This window comes from Harpia harpyja, chromosome 7 (assembly GCF_026419915.1).
Source record: "Harpia harpyja isolate bHarHar1 chromosome 7, bHarHar1 primary haplotype, whole genome shotgun sequence".
NCBI lineage: Eukaryota > Metazoa > Chordata > Aves > Accipitriformes > Accipitridae > Harpia > Harpia harpyja.
Window position 1 is genome coordinate 15,668,192 of NC_068946.1, and position 23,960 is coordinate 15,692,151.

The window sequence follows — 23,960 nt, forward strand, 5'->3', positions numbered from 1 at the left end:
ACACACGCGTCCCCTTCATTGGGGTGTTCAAACTGATACGGCATTGACTTGACTTTGAGTTCCTTTGCGCCTTCTTCCCCAGTGCTTTTTAATCTGTCTTTTTAATCTGGGGAGGAAGAGCTGCAGTTTCCGGTGATGGATTACAAAGCTAGGCTGGAGTATTTCTGACTCTGCTTCATTTGACAAGGAATTGGCAGCTACCTCAAAGACTGTTTCAGCTCCCTTTTTATTTCTCCTTTCCCAAGCTCCTCCTTTTGGGACTTCAGTGGCTGTGTCCACAGTGTGCAATTGTCATGCAAGCTAGTATTTCAAGATTAAAAAAAAAAGACATTTTAGTTTTTAAATCATCATTTGAAAATTGCTAGTGATGGTGACTGGTTTGTGATTATCATAAATGCCAGTGCTTTTCAGCCATGGTAATACTTTGTAGTGGTAAACAAAACACTAAAGTGATCTAGCCCATTTCCAGGCAACTTGAATGCTTTAGCCAACGTATTTATACATAAAAGTACAGTTCATGATTTACTTAACCTTAAAATTGGAAGCAATCCTATTACATTGGGCTTAATATCATCATTGTCGCACACATAATTACTTTTTGGTTGGATGGCTGCCAGTCAGTGGGCTGTGAATGGTCAGTTATAAATAACTTTTTTTTTCTTGAAAAACCAATTCAAATTTTATGGTGAGACATGCTGTTTATCACATGAATGTCGCAGCAGTCTGAGCTTAGAAAGGTGGATATAGCGAAGGAAATCATACAGTGCTTATCCCGTGACTAATACACGTCTTTCTGCTCGTTACTGATTTTTTTAAATATTTCTGCAGTCTCTGGAGATGTCTCACTGCCAGTAGTGTTAACTGAGTAATAACTTCTTTCTTGGTACTCTTTATTTGGATCTTGTTTGGTTAAGGGATACACTGACTTTGGAAGTATTAAAAAAGTATTTTGAATACAAAATTATTAAATATCTTTTCCATTTCCAGTGACCCGTTAACTTGGGCTTACAGTGCATTCTTGCCATGTGTCATCTGCAGTGGCAGAGGAACATGGGTGGGTGTTTCTAATAAAATTTTACACAACTGGAAGAATCAGTCATCACCTGTAAGATGGGCTGGGAAATTTTACATGCTGATTTTCATATTCCAACTTCAGCTGCAAGTTACTGGCTTCATTATGTCAAGGGGAAATATTCTGCATGTGGAGTTGACATTTCAGCATTGTGTGTGCTATAATTCAGCCACATAAGGGGTATGGCCTGTGGCCTGTAGCTCAGGGTGCATTACTGTCTGCTCATAGTGAAATGCCATCCTGATGGATCTCTGTAGCGATAACCTCAGCTTTCTACTAAACGTGTTTTGCCAGTCCAAACTTAGTGCAGCCTGGATGTACATCTGCCATTTGGACCAGAACAATGTCTGAAGAAGTTTCATTTTCCTTGCGCTGGTGCTCATTTAATATTCTTTTTTCTTCTAAACGGACAATATATAAGGGGAGCTTGTAAGAAAGATGGAGAAAGACTTTTTACCAGAGCCTGTAGTGACAGGACAAGGGGTAATGGCTTTAAACTGAAAGAGGGTAGATTTAGATTAGATGTAAGGAGGAAGTTCTTCACTGTGAGGGTGGTGAGGCGCTGGAACAGGTTGCCCAGAGTGGTTGTGGATGCCCCATCCCTGGAAGTGTTCAAGGCCAGGTTGGATGGGGCTTTGAGCAACCTGGTCTGGTGGAAGGTGCCCCTGCCCATGGCAGGGGGGTTGGACTAGATGAATTTTGAGGGTCCCTTCCAACCCAAACCATTCTGTGATGTTGAGTCTCAGCATACTGCAGGAAAATTCGTGAAACTTCGCTCTTTTGGCCATTTCCATCACTCTTGTTTCCACTACCGTTTTCTCTTTGACCCCATTTGTATCCTTTGAAACTTCTTTGCAAGATGGGGTTGCTGCAGAGTTCCCTGCACAATGTAGCTTGGCCCAAAGATACTTATATTTTCTCCCATCCCTGTTTAGCTGTGCTCCTGGGGCTTCACAACAGGCTATACAGTTAATTACATACTGACTTATTAAATAGGCACCTGTAGAACCATATGTAAAATCGTAGAGATAGTTATGGAGATTGAAGACAATATTTTAAAGGGAATATACTTTTTAGAAACGATGCTGTGAGAGTTCAAGTCTGTTTAAATACAAAATATTTCAGTAGTTGGAGCCTCAAATGAGATACTCCACTGAAATACTGTAAATAACAAACATGTACATTTTCATCCTAAAAGTAAGCACTCATCAATGGTAGATGAGTAGTCCACAATCAAGATGTTTAAAATATCACCAAGGGTTCCTGAAGAACTGTTTTCAGAAAATCCTCACTCGCCAGGCAACATACCTGAGTTTCATAGAATACTTAAGAGGCCTCAGTGTTTAATTAAATTAGAGCAAGCCTAATTGTAATAAATCATAGATTAATATGTGCTTAATGTATTTAATTATAAGGTAAAGTGTAAGTTAATACTTGCCAGATTACTTAAAAGAATCTGGTGTGAGGATCCATAGTGATTATAAGGAGAATGCGAAAATCGATTAATTTTTAGTGATTTGTCAGCTATATTCTTTATCTCTCAGACTCTCTGTACACAGTTAGATACCAGTTTGCCTAAGCAAAACTCGTATTAATAATTAGGTCACCATTGCTTATAGATAACCTTTTGATCCCTGATGTGAAGTGAGAAGGTAAACTTTGGTAACAGACTGTTAGTGCCCCATGGAGGAATGGGATGTGTGAGAATGATGGGAAAGTTTTTCACTGTGAAAGAGAAGGCTCGGGCTCTGACTTATGTTGTGATCTTAAAAAGAATTTTAAAAAATTGTGTCTAACAGTGGGCTAGTAGAGCAGGTGTTTACCTGTAAAGTTGATGTTTACCTGTAAAATTGTATTGTTTACCCCGTCATCTTAAACAGCATTAGAACTGTTATGGGAGATGGTGTTTTTACTCTGAAGATGACTAAGGTTCAGGTAAGAATTAGCTTCGTAATTACTTATTTCCCCTGTTTTCTAGCGGCACGATTGTGGGCTATGACTGAAGCTCCTAAGAGCGGGTCTACATCAGGATCTGCTTCTGCAAAATTATATATACCAAAGGTTTTAAGTGCAGTACTCTGGTCCATTACTAACTAAAGAGTACAAGATATGTTCAGAGCTATGGTGACATGAAAAAATAGCTATGGAGGAGATTGGTAGTAGGGTTTTGCTTTTTTCTTAACCATATCAATAATAACCTGCTGCCTTTATTTAGTAATAAAAACATCAATATAGTTAATCGGTTTTTTTCTTTATTTTGTGAATGTTACTACAAAGCTATTCCCAGGCAAACAGCTGATGACACTTAGAAAATATTTGTAAATAAGCTATTAATAATGAACTCTTCCATAATAAATAATCTATTAATAATGAACCCCACTGTTTCTCCACCTGCAAAATAGCCCAACAGCTTCTTCACCAGCTAGTTGGTGTCACAGCCAGCAGTCTTGCTTTCAGCCAATAAAGGCACAGGCAGGTTGACTCCAATAGAAACATTGATTACATACAAGTTATTTCTGTAATGAAGAATGATAGCAAAGATGTACAGAAAATACTATGTAAAGGCAACTTTGCTTCTAAATAAGATGATTTTCAAAGGTTTTCACATATTGTCTATATAGCTACACCAGCAAAAGAAGAGTTTGTGTCTTCTACATGCTGTCTTAAGTGAATACAGTCATTGTACAAGGAAACCCTACTTTATAGTTAATTGAAGTATTTAACCATCTGCAATTTCTTATACTAATGAAGAGGAAAAAGTTTCTTTTTTTGCCAGAAATATTTCTTTCAGGCTTTTTATTTCCTCCACAGCCTTTGACTGGAGGAGATGTTCTTGTTACATATCATCAGGTCCCATAATTTGTCATAATGCTACTCAATGGCTCGTCTAAAAAATGTAAAGGGACGCTGTCAAGGTTGTTAGGCCCAAAGTTTAACCTACAATACTTTTGAAAAAAGAAGAAAAGATTGACATAAACTGTCCCCCAGAGCCCGAACAGAGCTGGAATAAAATCCAAAATGATTTTCTGAGCAACGCAGGAGCTAGCGCATTGGTCTCTTTGAGGCTCTGCTTGTGAAAATTGTTCTGTGCTTTGGTCCTGCTTGTAGGAGGACATTGAATATACAAGAAACTTAACTCTGTGGCGCATTAAGAGGAGAGGATTCTTGTTCGTTTCAGTTATCCTTCCGGAGCGAAGTAGGTCACGGAGACCCTGCGAGGTACAGAGAGGTTTTGTCATTTCAAGGGCAATGCCACGTTCAGCATCTAGGAATTGTCACCCCGTAGCTCTTAGTCCCTACCAGGGACCCATTTTTCAGGGCATTGTAGGTCTGTCCTAACACACCAACAAACACAGTATGCTGATGCCTGAGATTTTGATTGACAAATCCAAAATGAATATATTTTTTTATCCCCTTTTTTTTTCCTCTTGAAAAACTTTGGGGAAAGAGGAGATGGAGATTTTCATCTGCAAGTAAAAGGTACTGCCAAACGCCGTGCAGCCTCCGTAATGGTAATACAAGTCAGAAGTCCAGCCGCTTTTGCAAGGGGGTGGGAGGAATGGACTAGGTTGAAATGAGGACTGTGGAAATGCTGAGAGATTTACTAGGAAAATTTCCCTTTAAATCCCTGTTTATATCTCAGCTGTATGTCTCTGGGGACAGGTTTCATTATTTCCTCTCTGCTTTTTGGGTGAAGCTGCTTTCCAGCCAGGTCTACGCTAGATCAGTCAATAGGGTGAGGTTCTCCTGTTTACCAGTTATACTAACCTGAGAGCTTAAATCAGTTACTCATGATTTTTCAGCACATCCAGTGAAGCTGACTGTGTTGGTTACAGCATTTTTAAGGATTTTGTATCCTCTCGGTGGCGTTACAGTTTACCTGGGGAAAATGTGTTTTATTGCTCTGGAGGGAACCCAGCAGATCAGTCTCTGGTTGATAGCTCTGATTTTCCCGTCAGCAGGCTTTGCATTACCTATGATAGCACCTTGCTTTTGCTTGGTTTTTCATGCTTAGTTTCGTTACCAAACCCATTTAATCTTGCCCACCAAGCAAGCAGTCTTTAACTTGTGCGCACATGCAGATATGCCCAATAAAAGAAAGAATCTGCTAGTACATCAACCTTTATTATATTTGATTGCGCAGTGTTTTGACAGTAATCTCCTACTATTATGTGTCATGGTTTTTTCTGTGCCATCAATTACTGTGACTACCTGCATGTTAACTCCACGTGGAAGGGTGAGAGCGTCTGCTTTCTTTTAGAAAGAGCTGATTGATGGGTTAGAAGAATACAGCAGGGTCATGCTAGTACCTTACAATGCCTGGGAGATGCAGAGTAAATAATTAAATGTCGTTAGTCCCACTCCACCTGGGCAATAAGTCATGTGCTCAAAGTTGAGATTGTACAAGACAAGCCTAATTCCTCTGCCTTGAACAAACACAGCGTAGTTCTCTTAATAAATACGTATATATGTCTGTACACAAACTCAAAGCTTTTAACAGGCTTATTTTCTATAACCATGAACAATGGTGAGAGAATTTGTGTGGGAGGAGAAGTTAAACATAATTATGTGAATAATCTGAATATGTTTAGGAAAGATTAAGTGCAAAAGACCTACAGTTCTCCACTCAAAAGGATGCTTGTATTTTAAAAAGCATGATGATTAAGAGTGGAAGTGGAGAAAACAATTTAAGAAAGCATCAGTGGGAAGGACAGTGAAGGTGATGGCAATGAATGTGAATCAGTAGATAGAAAATGTAAACTGTTGATAAGGGAAATTAAAGATATTAGAAAGAATTGATGGTCTGTTGAATGTGAGGTCTACAGGGTTGATAAAAGAGGAATTTCTTAAATTCATCAGCAACAAATAAATTCTAGCCATGATATGAATCTAATCCTTGACAAAAGATTTTAATAATGAATCCTGATTTCAAAAAGGAAAAGCAAGAAATTTTCTATCGTTGGAAAAAATAAGAATTCACCTTACCTTAAATTTGTACTACTTATAAACAGTTACGCAAGTGTGTTTGTGTGGTTGTTTATTTATTATTAGTAGTAGTAGTAGTATTAGTATTAGTATTATCTGCACAACCAGATTAGCTCTGGTCAGGAGTACTACAAAGTTGACTTAAGAGCTTTCTAATCAACTGTCATACAGTTTTGCAGGGATCTTGTAGCAGTGAGAGTGTTTCAGAGAACTGGAAAAAAATGGGTACTATGCTTGTAGCTGAAAAGAGGGAAGGGATCCTGAAGAATCTATGTATTATTTAACCTTATATTGATCCTGTGCAAAATAATGGGTAGGCTGATAGATATCATCAGAAAATAATTTCCGTTGGCAGAGTAACAGAGTTGTCTAAATCTCTTACCGGAGATCGTCAAGTGATAAAAAGCTAAGCAATTTTTAATGCTACTTTACCACAAATATCTTTCAAGAGCAAATATATTGAGTTAGTCCTGCCAGATAATGTGAACTTTAAAAAAAAAAAAAAAAAAGTTGTACAAGCACTAGAAGAATAATCAATGTAATTTAAGTTAAAAGGATTGAAATGACTAACCAGTAGATCACAAGAAGCAGTTATAAATGGGTATCTATCATCCAAACACAGGGAAGAGTTGGCTTTGGTTTTGTTTTCAGCCACATGCTGTTTGGTGTTACGGGTGATTTTTTTCCTTACTTCCCATTATGTTAGTCATCTTCATACTCCATCCTCATTTCTCCTGTTAGTGGGAGTGCAGCCTGTAAGATTTTTACCTCTCCAGAGATCTTTTAAGCCTTCTGAAGAAAGTTCTTGCTGCTTCTGCTTCGTCAGGTCCCCTTCTCCTCCTTTTCTCTGAACAATCTCACATGTGCAAACTGAGCTTTCATCTTTCTGTGGCTGACTCGGAGAGATTAATCTGCGTGGGGCTTTGTATTCTCTATCCAAACCCACCACTGGGCCCACACCTCCTCGAGCAGCTAACCAACTGCCTTAAACCCCCCATCGTTATGTCCCTTCCATGTCACTGTGACTGAGAAAGATGCCATCTTTAGCTCTTCGAGTGTCACTGAAGTAAGTACATGATCTGGGCTTCATCTTTTGACTTGAACCTCTTTCACCACCTCATATCTCAATTTTTCCTGGCCTTGATGAATGTGGTACCCATTCAGCTCCATCTAGATGCTGCTACAACAATCGTTCCCTCGGCCCCTCGCTTTTCCTTTGTCACCCTTCAGTTGGCCTCCTTCCCAATGGCCTCCTCTGCTATATCACATCAACAATGAGCTGCCACTCTTCGCTTTGAAGACCCATCACAGCATCCGCTTGTTCTGATTCATTTTCACCATGCTGGCATCTGCCTCGTTTGAACCTCAACATCTGTTGGTTGAAATTTTCTTCTTTCATGGGTTGAGCGCAGGTGATCAAAATACATTACCATCGGCCTCCTACAGCCTAAAGATACTTGCAGCTTTGCAAAGTGCTGCACTACGTTAAGGCCTATATGTGCAAATAGTGGAGAAGAGAGTGAAAATGTGTCTATGTAGGCTGTAATCTAAACGGGCATTTCAAGTATTGTGTAACCATTAAACATGATGGGACTGCTTAACCCTCTGGCATTCGTGTAAAAGCTGTTTTTTGTTGTGGTTTAGTTGGATTGTAATACGCTGTTTATTTTAAATTTAACTTTTTAACAGCAAAATGAGATGAGGAGTTAAGTTATCTTACTACCGCTACTGTATGTGAACCCACTTTTAAATCTAATGGGATTGTCCTGGGGTTTTAGTTAATCATTTGCAAGGTGTGAGCTATAGTGATGTACACGCTAGTCCGACTGTGTCACACGAATACAAAAATCTTTGGTCCATCACTTTGTTCAGCTGGTAAAATTAGAATGCTTCTATTCTCCCACTGCATTTTTTTTTCTTTCCTTGGGCTGTTTTTCTTCATTAAATAGAATTGGGCATGATTTTTTTTAATAAGAAAAATAACAAATTTTGGGTGCAAAGTTGAAAAATAATGCAAGAGAAGGTGAACTCTGGGAAGCTCAGCACTCTGAGGGGTTTGCTGCTTTTGAAAGACTGGCTTGATAAAATAGTTTTGAATTCTGCAGGAAGTAGGATGATACCAATACAACCAATGAGATAAAGCTACCGTTGATGGACTGCTTATCAATATAAAGCTTCATTCATTTCTCAAGGTGGGGGGTTGGAAATCCTGTCTCATACTGCCTCAAAAGCAGCCACATCCCCCTCTCCCATTTGAGGGGAAAATGGGACTTGCAGTACACAGCAAGTGATGTGATATTACGCTACAACGTAACAGTCATGACAGCTCTGTATGATGCTGCAGTTCAGATTTTGCCATCAAGAAAAAAATCTATAAACTATACTGAGCTTTCTGAGATCATTAATGCCTTAGTTGTATTGATGATTTCATTTCTGCGCTAGAGGAGCGTGGCCGATCTACCTAGCTGCAAGCTGCGGCTTCCCGTTTTTATGATACTCCTCCTCTTTCTCACCATGCTTTCCCTCCCCCCACTGAAAAAAAAAAAAAAAAATCCATCGCGTAAATTGATTTGGGGATCAGCCTTGATAAAATACCAGCATTCAGCCCCTCACGACAGCGTGGCTGTATTGTTAGCGGTTCTTGATTATTTGGATGCTCCGGCAGAAGCTGCCGCATCAGAGTTGGAGGTGTGCAGAGATTAACTGGTGTCTGTCCAACCATTTGTCATACAAATAACAGTGCCAGTAGAGTGAAATACTATAAATCATTTTTTTCCAGGATTGAAACCTTTTATCAGTTGTGTCACTTTCATTATTCAATAAGCGATTAGTAACAGCCATTGTCATTTAGCCATTTAGTAGTTAACAACTCAGAGCCTTGGCTAGTAAGGAAGTCTTTGACACTAGCATCTGATGTAAATGCAAGATTTAATATTTATCTTTCCAGGCAAAATGCAGTTGTTACTCAGTGTTTTACTGAAAGATGAAAGGCAGCACAACTTAGACATGAGTCTCTTAATTTGTTGAGCCTCCCAGTTTTGCTTTATCACGCAGCCACGTGGTGTGTTTGTGTACACCCTGACAAAATGTGCAATATTAAAATATGCAAATATAAAATTGCATCCTCCCAACTTCTTCATTCTAAAGCTAATCACAGCATCTCCCTGGGGATTTTCTGCAATGGCAGCTTTTCAAAAAAGTCAGATTACAGGAACGATAACCTTCATGTAAGAGCAGCCGCAGAGAGTCAGAAGTCAACCCTGATCTTGTTGGATTTGTTCAAAACAGTGTCTGGGCAGATGTTGGGTAATAGCACATCAAGAATGTTTTCTGCTTATGATTTTTACATTTTTCACTGCTTAGGTGCAAATGAACAACTTTCAGTAAATCTGAGGAGCCCCATCCAATACAAACATAGGTAACAGTAGCTTCCTTTATGTGAAGCCCTTTGAAATCCAGATGCAATCTATGGAGAAGAGACAAAATGTTGAATCTGCCATTGGAAACAATTTTTCTATTCCCACCGTAATAGGAAAAAGGAAGAGTCCTAATACTTACTTTCTCCCTAGGAAGAGACCTGGGTTAAGACTACCTGCCCAAAGAGACAGAGACCTTCAGGCTCTATTTTAGGTCATTGTAGTAACCATTGGTTGAGCAGTGAGTTTGGGAAGCTGGCTAATCTGTAAACTACTTGTGAAAGGTCCGTGCTTCTTTGTCCCATTGCCTGTTTTGAGCTAGCTATTTAATTTTGCAGGCTTTGGGGAGTCCTGAAATGCAAATTAATAGATTTACTGCTAGCACACCTAAGCGCAGGTGTTGTGGGCGTGCTACTGAATAGGAACTTCTACCTAATTCATAGCTCCAACGAACCCTCTGTGCCTCAGGTTGTCTTCCTTGCAAAGCAGGACCCAATATCTGCAGGTCTGTGTTTTCTAATGAAGCCAAGGGAAGGAACTGAAAGTCGTCGTCTTTGTTGGTGCAGGCTGATGTAGAAGCTCGGGCAAAAGCAGAGATGGTGACCTTCCTGTTTTAGCACGAGCGTTCAGGTTTATAGAGAAATAATCATTACAGATGGGTTAGTAGTTTGTAGGGAAAGACCTTGACACAATAAATCTCTCCAACTAGAATTTCTCCAGTGAGGAATCCCTGTACTAACATAGGAAGTTGCACCACAAGTAGAGTAACATGCTAAACTATTAAACACCTAATACTGGCAGATTGGCTCCTGCTTATTTTTACAAGTGATGAAAATTAACAGAGAATTCATGTTACATATAGCTCCAGTGGAAAGCAGTGCTGTGTCTGCTCACATATGGACATGATTCCCCAAGAACAAACAAAAGAGGTTTGTACGTGCATGCTCCTCAGACATGCCTGTCACTGCTTACCATGCTGGAGGGCAAACTGCTAATGAGCCTGGATCATGGGGTGGATTTTTGCAAAGGATGGAAACGCTTCAAATGAGCCCGTTTTTAAGATGCCTTATGGATAGCCTTTTCTAAAATGGTGTAGCACAAGGTGTTCTTTTGCATGACTTGAACTGGCTTGCATTGTTGAGCAAGGTTTGGATCCTCCAGTGAAGTTATCTTGCCTATGCTTTACAGTTTTGCTGTCTACAGATCCTTAGGAGCAGATATGGGTAACAACTGCTTTTTCAGAAGGGGAAACTTCTTGTGAAATCGTAGGCAGCTGTGCTTTTTATTCAAGTTTTTATTTGCATGGTGTGAGCTTACCTTTTACAGTAGTGTGGATGGTATGGATTAAATACATGAGAAGAATGGGAGATGGTAGTAATGGAAATTTTGATTTCTATTCAATTTTATAATTGTGTTAAATTTCAGAGTAAAAGCTGGAACTAACAAAGTGACTCTAGTGCCTAATTTAGCTTTATGCTATCTTAAAAGACTTCTATAGACAGCTTATGCGCCTCCTTTGATAACAGTGAGGGTAGTGGGAAGTCTTCTTTATCATTTTAGAGATAATTTTATTAAATGCTGAACAAAATAAATCCAAGATAAGCAGTATACCCAGTCTTTGGAAAAATCTAACTCTTCATCATCTATATCTACAAAAAATCTCAAGGAAATGAAAACTGTAAGAATTACATAAATATTGGTGTTCCCTGCTGCCTGTGTACCCCTCAACTTTTGTTTGTTTCTTGTAAGATACCTTGACAGAAGTTGCTGTGAAGCACATTGATTGTGCAGAGAGCACCTTCCCATCCTACTTCATACATAAATATTTTTTATCTTCAAACAAGTTATGGTTTTTCTACCACATGAGAAAACAAACATGCTCTTTGGGGGTTTAATTCAGCCCGATGATACTACTTTATTGTAGTATATTTTATTTTTAGTTGGCAGTATTTCCACTCTGACACCTCATATACATTGGAAAAGAAATTTTGTGAAAAAGCAATGGCTAAATACTTGGGAAATTTCAAGATGCCTGCACTGAAATATTTTTTAAAACTGAGCAGTGAGAATATAACTCCTTTGAGCAGAAACAGCTCTTTCTGTTGTTTTGTAACTGTTTTCTTGACAGTAATTGCTCGCACCATCAACAAAACGTGGCTGCTTTTTGTTCAGAGGGAGAAGGGTGCAGAACAATGCGTCTTTGGTTAATGGATTTAAATGCTCCTTGTTTATCAGCCTATAACGGGCAAGATTGTCATCTCCCTATCCGTAGATGAAACTGATGGTCCGAAACAAGAATAAATCCATCATGCCATAAAAGTAGTGGTTCTCCGTGGGGTAAGCAAGGAAGCGTTGTCTCTCTTCACTGAGTCAACACTGTGTCTAAACAGCAGAAAGAAGGTAGGCGGATGGCAAATAACACGTGTCCCCTGTATGTCCCACTCTTGCTCCTCTAATCTTCGTCTCTTTTGTGTCCCAGATGCTTCCTCCACGTTCCGTTTCCTCTTCAGCCATCCCATGCAATGCTTTTTCCTGCTGTCCTTCGAAATACATTGGGTTGTTTTTAGGGATGGTGCATTTTACGTTATATAATGGTAGCCTTGCCAATAAGGATCTCAAAACCCAAGCGGTTTTGATGTCACATCAAACAGGGTTTGTTGTCACAAACATAATTCCGGGCAGCTGTAGCGGTGTGAACAAGTCTCAGACAGTGTTCCTTTTCATCCTGGAGTCGTATTTGGCTTCAAGGTACAGAGCTGAAGGGTGGCTTCCTTGCCGTGTCTGGTTTTGAGAGTGGCATCCCAGGTGGTGGTGTCACTTGAGCTCCAATCATACTAATTACAAGCATGAGACTGATGTTGAAATCAAGATGTTGACTAGATAATTAGATAGGAATTCAAATATCTTTGAAATTCCAGAGGGCCCAATATCTTATATCAAATCTAATTGTGTAGGAAAAAAAAATAATTTAGTACCACAAAAGAAGTATAATAGCAGTAGTCCATATTTAGCATTTGATGCTAAGATATAATGACACAAGCCGCTTCTCTGTAAGTGCTTTGTTACTAAAGCAAAAATAAGCCAACGTGCACTGTACGCTTGCTTAGCTTCTGGATAGCTCTGGTAATTAATACATGATGCTGCTAGGTTATTTTTCTCATATTTCCAGATGTAAAGGACATGATATAAACAATGGAATAGTCAGAGGGTCTGCTTACACGCTGCTCCAGCTATCTGGAGTAGATTAATATGGACAATAAATATTAAGATAAAAATATAATTTTCAATAGGCACATTTGGGGTTTTTTTTACATTTGAATTACTAGAGTGGGGTCAGCTGGGGTTTACAGAAAACTGGGATGTGGTATTAAAAGTGAAAAAGATCAATTATTATTTTCACAAATTGCATTTTGTCAAGGAAATATTTTGTTTTCCTCTGCAGTTTGTTTTGGTTTGGTTTTATTTTAGTAGAAATGTGTACAAAAAGTGGAGGCAGGGTGACAAACTGATTCTCTAATTCCATAATAACTCAGCTAGCCTTGTGAAGTCAACCCAATTGGAGAAACTAACCTTAGAAATTGGTCGATCAAATGCTACAAGCAAAGTACTTGTTTTCCAGTATTGAAGCTGGTGGTCTAGTGATCACAGCCAAGCAATTATGGCTCTGTTAGATAGCATGAGTAGTAGTCATTAAATAATTATACCTTTGATTAGCTGCTTCAACTGTTCGTTGCCTTTGAAATATGATAGTATAATTTAAAGCTTTTATTAAAAGACAATTTTTCTAGGTGGTTGAAAAGGATTTTTGTGTGTGTATAAAAGACCCATAATTTTCTGCTTCAGATAATGAAAAACTGAGAAAAATGTTTCCAATTAACATTTATTTTTGTCGATTTGAATCTTGTATGTTTATAGTGTATTGGAAACGCACTGAAATAGTTTAGTGGGTCCTTTACCTACTGCAAAAGTTTCAATGGAGGGGAAAAAAAAGAACTTAAAACATTTTTTTTAGAAATGTTTAATTAAAGTAACTTTTTTCCCTGTCACAAGTAGAAGTATGAATGTGTTTTCATTTTTTTTCCTTCATTTGAAATGTTCAAAGCTGAATCTAAGCCAAATGTAATTAACTATTAATGTGATTTGAAGTATTACTTTTAGAGTGTTTTGTGGGTTTAAAATAGATAGAGCACTGGAAAGGATTTCAGTTTTGGAGGGGAAGGGGTTGTTTTTTTTATGAAGCATACGTTTTGGGGCTGGGGAGCTTTTGTAACTCAGCACTTTTAATAACTTCCTTTGATGCCCAGCAGCTTGTTCTCCTGAGTATTCTGGTGTCCAAAAAGAACGTATTATGGGCTGTTGCCATATGGAATAACGGGCAGCGGGTAAATCTTTCGTATTTCGGCTCCATTTTTTTGGTCTGTTGGGATATATGTCCTATTAACACCAATGCACTAAACAGAAATGTTTGGAAACTTTAGAGTCACATCCAAGTGTTTAAAGATGTTTTACTTTGGAAATGTGTTTAATAGATACACCGTATGCATTTATTAGGAATTATAGAAAAGTAGTGTACATATTTATGAGACCCTTGCACTTCGGTGGTTTTTTTAATTTTATTTTAAAATTTGTGGTGTAAAAAAGTGCTGGTCAGATCTAGAAAAGCAATGTATCCAGATTTTTTTACGTTATAAATGTCATATATTAGATATGCCTCATCTTTTTTTTTTTCTTTTTTTTAACCCTTTTTGAGGAATTTTTGTCATTGCTGCTTTCCTGTAGGGTAAAACAGACAGTGTCAAGCCCCTTCACAGTCACAGAAACAAGTTTACATGGTGTAAGAATCTCCTGGGTTGCATCTTAATGAAATAATTTCAAGCCTCTTACTGACGAGCATGGTCCTGTTGAGCAAATCACTGTTCTGCTGACCAACAAGAAAGAAAAATCCCCAATCTACCATTTTACAGCTCCTGATGAAACCACGCATGATGCAGAGCGAGTTGAAAAAGAGCAGGAGGAGGGCTGAAGGGCAGAATCCTTTCCCCGGTGGGGTGGCAGCTAGATGGTCCCGGAGTTTATCCTTAAATACCCCTCTGATGCTCAAGTTTGCCTCTCATCCAGATCTTCTATACCCCGTTTTCCTAGATAGATGTTACGCAGGTATTATATGAAAAATGTTCCCCTGGCCTATGCTATGGAAGCAGGTTTTTCCTCATATATCTTCTCAGTCTTTAATTGTTGCACAATAAGAATAAACAAACGTCCTTAGGTAAATGGACAGTGTTATTTATTTTTTGCAGATGATGATGAGATGTTCTGAGAAGCGAGTGGCATGCTGACTCCATCCCCAGCCCCCTTCCTCCAGCGTAGGTGAAAAGATCCTATTATTTCTGATAATTGATGCTGAGGGCTGTGGCGTGCCTCATTTAATCAGCACTGTTCAGCACACTCCAGGGATGTAATTCATGCACACTTTAACATCCAACATGGCTGACGAGGCTTGGACACACAACCTAACGGCTACATCATTTTTTAATCAGCTATCTGAGGACTATCTATCTAATCAACAAAGAACTCTGTCACATGGAGACCAGAGGTGACATTAACATGTCTGTAGTTTCTCAGTACAGCAGTGGAAGATTTTTAGGGTGAGACTGTAGATATTAGGACTCTCCTAAGAATAAAAGCATATTTCTGCTTGTCAAAGTGTATAAAGAACTGATTTTGAGCAAGTTTAAGGGGGTTAATCTGATGTTTTGTTGAGCATAGTATCTTAAGCATCCTTAGAGAACTTCACAGGTATCAAACAGATGAATCCTCAGGTCACACATGGGTAAGCATGCTTTCTAAAAACATCTGTTGCTTTTAGAAAGAATGGTATGTGATCGTAGTGGTGGTAAACATATTTACTACAAAACCTAACTAATCAAAACTAGACAGATAAAGTAGATTCATTAACACAGAATAAATAGCATCCCTATTAAAGAAAGTAAACACAGATATTCTGTCTGCAAGGGGTTGGTCACAGATGTAAAGTTATTGCCTGAACAAATACAGATATGTAGTAATTGGGAGTGATTAAGTTTGATTTATTCCCAGTTACTCCATATCTTAGCAAAAGGCTATACCGAAGCCTAGTTTTCTTCTTTGCATACCAACATACCTATTCCCACTTTAAGATGTACACATTTAAAACGTATAAGCAAGCTTATTTTACATACAGCACGTATGTTAAATGAGTATAGTTCAGCTCATGAAGCAGAATACTCAAAAGCATCAGCAAATGGAGGCTTGCCTGTGTCTCCAGATACAGCTGGATGTCCTCCCAGAGCTGCAGCTGAAATGGCAAGCTGTTGCCACCATTTTATTGTAATGGACAGAGACCTAACATGTAATCGTCTTCCACTAGATTTAAGTATCTTCTATTTGGATTCAGTTTTTAATGCTCTCTTTCAATGGTGTTTGGATGTTGAAAGACTTGTTCAGCCATTAAATAACTTGTATAGCTTCCACTGCAGAGTGTGTGCATTACGGTCCCTGCCTTCCAACTGAAAAATTGGAGGTAAGGACCTAGAAAACTGAAATAAGAGTGGAATTGCTTCTGGTCAAGCGCAGTGAGTCCAGTCAGTACCTACAGAGTCATGGCAAGGACCTTCACGACTCCCGTGCTCTATGTGCTCTACAGCCACAGATCCTCTCTCCGTTCACCAGGGCCAGTCTGTAGCATTTCTTCATGTCAAACCACAAGTGTCCTAAGTTGTGTTTGATTTAAGCAGTTTGTTAAGGCTCTTCGTAGGAAACCCACAGTAGTAAACACTGCTGACCCTTCTAGATTTGTATAGGGTTTTAAAGGTCCAAGAGGTAGATCTGGAAGCTGTATGGTTTTCATGTGGTTGGTGAAACAGAAGGACAGGTTGGTGGGAGTAATACATTTTAAAAATAAACAAGCAGAAACAGTTTGTTTGGAGCAAAAAAAAGAGTGGGAGCTTTGTTTACCTTAACTCCAGAAGAGGTCAAAGCATATTTTCTGAAAAGATGAGTTTATTGAATCAAGACCAGCTCCTGAAGACCTGCACCATTAGCAATTTTTAGGTAGCTAGATGCCCAGGACATTGCTTGGTGAGCTACAATGCTTCTTTGCCTGCAGTTTGTCTGTAATTATTCACTTTTGCCCAATGGTCTTAGAAATCACCCTCTCTACGGGCTGTTTTCTGGTGCCCATATCACATGAGGCAGGTGCATCTTGGCACCTTTCTGTGGCAGGACATTTGTCTGGCACCGTTGGCAGATGCAGCTGAGTGAGGGGGGGAAAGAGGGATTTATGGTTCCTGGAAACACAACCTGTCCCATTTCAGAACTCTTCAGGTTGAGTTATGTTTGCAGTCATAACATGTGAGAAGCGTGCCTTGCTGCTTCCCTGAAATGGCAGGGCTTTGTTCAGCAGGACTCGGGTGAATCAGCATGGTGGTTTTGAGGCTAGAATGAGGGGTACGTGTAGACAGTTTGAACTGGCTTTCATATAGTGTTACGTGCAAGAAGTACTGAAGAAAATTTCACAGCAGTCATGGGTAACGCAACCCCCTCTGAAACAACAGATCACTGCTACAATAGCCCGATTTTATAGAAAGCACGTCCATCAAAAAATATTTATCGACCCTCGTTAAGCACCAAGTAGCTGTACGCGTTTTGGTGTGCTGCTTTGCAGGGCTGCGTCCACTTCCCAGCTGTATGCAAGGAGCGTGTAACTCAGAGCAACTGCGTTTGCTGATAGAAATTATGCAAAAAGACACTTTTCTGAGTGGCTCAAGCAAGTGGTCAGCCTTGGAGTATTTTATCTCCTGGGTCTTAGTTCAGTGCAGGGTCAGTGGGTGCTGAAGGCCAGGCTTAACTCCTGACACCAGGACACGTCTGTCCTGGCCAGGGCTTCTGTGAACTGTGGAGGCAAAATGCAGGTCATGGACAGCACCTGGGAAATCTCTTTTTCTCTTTCTTTTCTTTTTTCTTTTCTTTTCTTTTTTCTTTTCTTTTCTTTTTTTCTTTTCTTTTCTTTTTTCTTTTCTTTTCTTTTTTCTTTTCTTTTCTCTTTTCTCTCCTCTCCTCCCTCCTCCCTCCTCCCTCCTCTCTCCTCCCTCCTCTCTCCTCTCCTCTCTCCTCCCTCCTCTCTCCTCTCCTCTCTCCTCTCCTCTCTCCTCTCCTCTCTCCTCTCCTCTCTCCTCTCCTCTCTCCTCTCCTCTCTCCTCTCCTCTCCTCTCTCCTCTCCTCTCTCCTCTCCTCTCTCCTCTCCTCTCTCCTCTCCTCTCTCCTCTCCTCTCCTCTCTCCTCTCCTCTCTCCTCTCCTCTCCTCTCTCCTCTCCTCTCTCCTCTCCTCTCTCCTCTCCTCTCTCCTCTCCTCTCTCCTCTCCTCTCTCCTCTCCTCTCTCCTCTCCTCTCTCCTCTCCTCTCTCCTCTCCTCTTTTCTCTTTCCCTTAAGTGGTCATAGATGAGGCCTGAATGAACAATAGCAAGTGTTTTGTCTTACACTGTTTGACTGAGCTGGACAGTTTTTTTAGTGTTTAGATGGAGAGGTAGCAAGGTATTTTCTAGAAGTCTGAGCTACCACATTTCAGCTATCCCTGAAACACAAAGCTGGGATTAAAAATAAAGAAGTTGCAAGAACGTCTTGAATAAGTAAAGTAGGAGGAGTGAAGGAGGGAAAGGGGAGGGCTTCTGGAGAGGCTGTGGTTATGTGCCCACGATAATCCCTTTGATGGGGAAGGAAACAGGCTCATCCAGTCCTCCCTCCTGGATGCAGGAACTGCCGAGTTTTACCACAGCAAAAGTTTGCAATTGCTCACATCATTCATTTGCCATAAAAATTATGATAAAATTTAGGATGACATTAAAAAAAAAAAAAAACAACACACCAGGCAGTTTGATTAAACAAGCAAGCAACTCCTTGTTTGTCAGACATATGCAAACCCAGGAATTACTTGTTTCCAAATGCATAGCAGCATTGCCAGGCACTGCAGGTGATGTTTTGGTGGAAGGAGGGAATGATTTTTCTAATTTATACATTACTGAGACAGGAAAGTTCACTCCCCAGGTTGGTGTGTGACTTTCTAGGGCTGAGCTGACGTGTCTGTTTAGATGGTGTGTGGTTCTTTTACAGCATATGGAGATTTTCAGCTAGCTGCTAAATATTTTTCCAGTAGGATTGAACAATTGCTGATCTCTGTCCTACCTGAGGAGTAGCTCCTGCTGTAAAAAAATTAATATAGATATGGCCTGTTGTTACACTTGACACAGTTATATAGAAGCACATCATTCTTTCCTCCTTACAAATCAATCTGGTGGATTCGAGGTCCTTAACTGGTACATCTGAACAAGACACCCCAGTACATATGCGCCACATGAGTGATGCATCCCATCATAGATGATACAGCTGAAAGCAGCTTCCTTTCAAGAACTCAAGAAATCACTTTAACCTTTCATCTTAAAAAAAACGCATCTTAGGCTCTGAGAGTCAAAGCTTTAATGGTTCAGTGCATTGTGATTTCTTCCTGTGGTCACTACCGGGAGGAATGGCTGGACGATGGCTTGCATCAAGTCGAAGGTTGCAACAATCCTGGCGTTGTTTTGCAGGGTTGTTAAAAGCTGAGCTCTGTGCTGTTGGGTGACAGTTAATGACTTCTTGTGCTGGTCCAGATTGAGTGTTAGGATGCATGAATTAATTTGTCCAGCGAAGATAGTAGTTTAATCTTGGCAATCTAAATTTCTGGAGTTAACGAGCTTGGATAAGAGCACAAACTGTGCTGCTACACCGTGTCTACATGCCGGTCAGGATGGGGGGACTGCTTTGATTGCTGTGAGGTGTTGTTTTTCTGTCAGCAGTGAAGCCAGAGATCAGGGCAAGTGTCAAAGTTAATAAAAGATTTTCTTGAAACGTTATTAAAATACATTAGTCATTCAGATTGTGGTAGCACAACATACTAGGCAGAATACTAGCCATTTGCCACTTCAGTACAAGCTAAATTAAATAGCCAGTGTCTTCTGGGAAATAGTTAACTTCATTCCAGATATTTGACATTTGAGAGAGGTGTTTGCATTTTTCTAGTATCTCTAGTTAGAGGCACTTCTTAGTGGCTTTTTTGAAGAAAACAGGCTTCCAGAAAATACTTCAGATCAATCTGCCTTAAAGATCTTTCTAAATAGGGAGCTTTGTTTGCTGTTAAATAATGCAGTAAGTATTTCTTGTAGCTTTTTATCAGAAACCAGTTGGGATTTGTTTGTTTGTTTAAGTGTATATATACTATAGATAGATAGATAGATCTCCAGAGTTGGCAACAAGAGCTTTTGTTGAATTAACTTTAGAACCAGCAAGTGAAGCCAGATGGGACGGACTGAATATCCTGGGATCTAAGTCAAAGACAAACCAGGCAAATGACCTCCAGTGCCCGTTAAGGCCTTGTTGGTGGGTAACAAAACTGTGTAGACAGTATGTAATTTTGAAGGCAGGCAGGGTAGGATGGCTAAGCTGGGCCCTGGTGTTCGCACGCACATCAGTCACCCCGCGGAGGCTGTGCTTGGCAGTGTCCAAACCTTGCTGCTGATAATATTATTGAATCTTCAAAGATAGTAGAGCACCACGAGGAAGCAGGCTGGAGCCTAATCGATGCTAAAGGATGCACTCAGGTATATCAGGACCTCAGCATCACTGCGAAAAAGTCCATTTGTTTAAACAGAAGAAAAAGGCATGACACTTAACACATTAAAATGGATTATTTCATCAATAGGTTAATAGAAAACCAGGCTGCGAGTTCACTTCCTGCTCATACGGCTGTGCTCTAACGTGCCATTAAAGTGTGAAAAATGAAAAGGAACTGGGAAAGGGTCTTTGTGTACTGGAGACCGTCTTCCCTTTCTGAGGAGTGCCAAACTTTGATTTTGCCTATTTATATGTAAATGTTTTTCAGGAAAAACAAGTTTTCTGCTAGGAAATTGTGCCTCTCTAGGTGCTGGGCCTTGTTAAACAGGTCTTGAAACTGAAGATTTTTTTCATAGTGAAGGATGCACCCAATGAAGATATTTTTAGATTTGATGAACTTTAATTTTTAGACAGATCTAACTTAGCCTTCCAGATAACGTTATCTATTTTCGTTTCAGTGAGATGCATTCTAAAGCATGTCACTCGGACATTCAATCCTCCTTTTGAGTATATAGCATTAAAGACTGCAGATGGCTTTATTAAAACAGTATCTAGCTTAACAGTCTAGGGTGTTTAGGCATTTCTCTTCCAGCCTTAGCTCTTTAGTTGAAAATCAAGCTTTTTGTTAAAGATAGGAATGACTTTGCGTCACTGTTCCTTTTCTGTGGAAGCAGCCATTTGGTCTGAGTTTTGTGGGGCATTAAAAAGTTCTCTCATAAATACAGAAAGAAAATTTTAAAATTATTTTATCACAGTACTCGCTATATTGTGCGATGCTCATGTCATCCTAAATGGTGAGGAGCATCTGTGGTGAGGGGGACAATGGTCTTACTCCAGATTTACCATATGAGTTTCTTCATAACAGACCCTGAGCTGAATGTGAGTGGAAGACTGTTCCATTTTCAAACGCATCTTAGAAATTAATCATAATTAATGTAACTGATGCTGTCCTTCTTAGAAGTCTCACGCCCAAACTCAAAGCTCTCCACTGTCTGTGGGCAGGAGGGCTGGGTGACCCGCGGAGAAGGGTGGCTCAGACGGAGGTCTGGATGCTCCTCCACTTGTCACTGACCCCAGCAATCTCTTTCCTGCTCCTATAAAACAGACTTTACAAAATAGTTGCATGCCAAGCAGTGCTGCATCATTATTTCTTGACTAGGTAAGCTGATGCGGTGGCTGGAAAGCCTGTAGAGATACCACTTTTAGCAGATACACGGTTCCCTCCTCAGATGTGGGCATGTCCGTGGGTGAGGAAGCGGGGACGTCTGTTATTTCAGTCACTGTTAGGTGCCAGCAGTGTCATGGTGTACTCGGATGTTTCATGCCGTTCCTGCCTGATGAAACCCAGGCTAAACATACTGTTGATTGAACGTGCTTCTCACGCTGTGAATTCACTCTTGAGGCAAAACATGTCGATTTTAAAGAACGTGGAAGTGTGCTCTCTCCTAATGAGCACGGGAATGGAGTGCTTTTGAGCAGTATTTTCTGCTAATTGTAAAACAGCAGCTGGGAACTCAGAGAATCTCAAAGTTTGGGGCAATTCTAATAAAGCAAGGGTGTTGCCTCTTGAATAAAGAATATACATTTTTTAACTTTCCCATTAAACACTTTGATTTTGCAGTGATTTGCCTGGGGGAGGAGGGAGGACCACAAACATCAATTGCATCAATGTCTACTTGACACTCTTCAAAATAATTAAGTAATGCCTCTAAGCTCAATGCTACAAATAACATGCTTTGTTGTTATGAGGATTTAAGGCCATTACATCATCACCTCAACTTTTAAAGGTGATGATGTAAAAAGGTGATTTAAAGGTGTTTTAAAGGTGAACTACAGGCACCAAGTGATCAATACAGGCTTTTGGAGGAGAAGGAGCTCTTGTCTGTCTGTGTTTTCTTATTAATTAAATCGTGTTTTACAGTAGCTGTTTTGTCTAGTCTTGTATCCGCTGTACAAATACTTCCTGCATTTTTTTTACTTCTGCTGGTCTGTTTTTGTCTATTCCGATAGCAGATCCATTTAATCTTGTCAAATCGTGTCATGTTGTAGAGACTTAAAAAATCACTCTCAATAAGAGGCTTTCCATATTGTCCGTGGATTGGAGAGGCTGTAAAGTCCTGTGTGCATTTTCTGTGTGTAGCTCTTCACATGTTTTAACAGGCTTGTGCTTGTATTTTACTTCACATGCTATTTTGATGTTCCTTTTCTCCCCTTTCTCATTTTTTTCCCTCGTTTTTCTTTATTTTTATTCTCTTTTTTTTCTCTTCCCCTTCTGCTCTCTGGATGCAGCCAAACGCAAAGCTTGGAAACTAAACCGTGTTGGTAGCCTGCGAAATATATACAGCAGCAGCAGTACCAACACTGAAGGTAACAAACCCACCCGTTTTAGATGAACACCTCCTCTCTTACCCCTTTTTTAACCCGCTTTTCTGAAAATTGTCCTCCTTGCGTCTCTCCCTTACCCAGTGCGGGCATGGAAATCAAATTTGCCCAAAGCATGCGTGCTTTCATCTCGTGTTTGCAGAGTCATTCCAGTTGGTCTTTTCATCTTCTTGTTTGTGCGTTTTATTTTGCCATTCGTGTTCCTTTCAGCTTACTTAAATTTTGACCTTTCCCTCTAGTCGTGGAGTGGTGATGTTTAAATTACTTCAGGAACCCATTTTCTTCTTTTATTTATTTTTTATATATATATATTTTTTCCCTTTCTACATGTGGGCACTCAATGTAATATTTCCCAAGTTATTACAGTTTTTAAAAGTGTTAGTATCAGGTGTAATGATCTGTAGCCAAATACAATAGTGTGCCGTGACATTTAAGTAACAGTCTTAATTTGTTTTGTGCAAGCCTTCTCCATAATGCTCTTTGCAGCTCTAATCCAAAGGCGAGACAGTGCCGGGTCATTTGCATGTGCTACTCTTGCTTGTAAATTCTGTATATTGTTGTATTTCTAAAGGTCACCCGGTGCCAAAGTTCACAAATTGACTTACATTGCTTTTTTTCCACCGAAGACAGCCGTCATGGCTTTTGTATAATAGCACATTGAATTTTTTTTCCCCCCTCCACCTTCATTTGAACAACACAATTATAAACTTCCTTCTTTTTTTTTTTTTTTTTTTATTATTACAAATGTCAAAGGTCAGAATTACTTGGAAGCCAGGCAAGGAGAGAAAAAAAAAAACCTCCGGCACCATCTCCAACAGCATGTAAGAGGGATGGTGTAAGAAATAGGGAATGCAAAATAGGTCACAACTCAGTAATCTCAGTATAAGGGAGGGGGATTTTTTTTTTTTTCTTCACTTAAGTGCGAACCAAATGGGTCAAGTAATCGCAAGCGCATGCCCTAACACTAATTGACTTATTTTGGAATGATTATAACTGTAATATTTTTCTTAATGTCACTGTTTTCTGGGCTGTTGATTTTAGTGATTGCCAAGCGGTAGCATTAAATCTCTTGTAAATTTTAAATTGCATGCTATTTCTGTAAACAAGTCCCTCTGTTCACATCCTGATCATTAACCTTTGGTGATTTATATCACCGTCCTTTTTTTGCACAATTACTGCTGTATTGCTGTCGGATGCCTTGCTCTCACTGCCAGACAAAGTGTATGTAGGAAACAAAAGTGTGATTTTACTGCAGCTTGTTAAGGAAGCTTTTTTTTAATTATAATTTTGGTTTATTTCTCAGTGTAAATGTAAAATTATTACCTTTCAGAGCAACAGTTGCAAAACTGTCTATTTTGCTCCTTTTCTTTTCAAGTATGAAGTAGAAATATGAAATGAGAGAAAATGATGGTCAGATATTAAT

The 23,960-nt window shown here is 39.6% G+C and overlaps 1 protein-coding gene across 10 annotated transcripts in view; it reads left to right on the forward strand.

The window, feature by feature from the left end:
* The window catches only part of AGAP1 (ArfGAP with GTPase domain, ankyrin repeat and PH domain 1), a 402,057-nt gene that overhangs the window by 317,682 nt on the left and 60,415 nt on the right, over positions 1-23,960 (forward strand). For 5 of the 10 annotated variants that reach the window (XM_052791201.1, XM_052791202.1, XM_052791199.1 and 2 more), the window contains one exon: positions 22,445-22,522. The exons of the other annotated variants lie outside the window; for them this stretch is intronic. In XM_052791201.1, the coding sequence (XP_052647161.1) occupies positions 22,445-22,522 (78 nt within the window). The remainder of the gene's footprint in view (positions 1-22,444; positions 22,523-23,960) is intronic. 10 annotated transcript variants of the gene reach the window in all.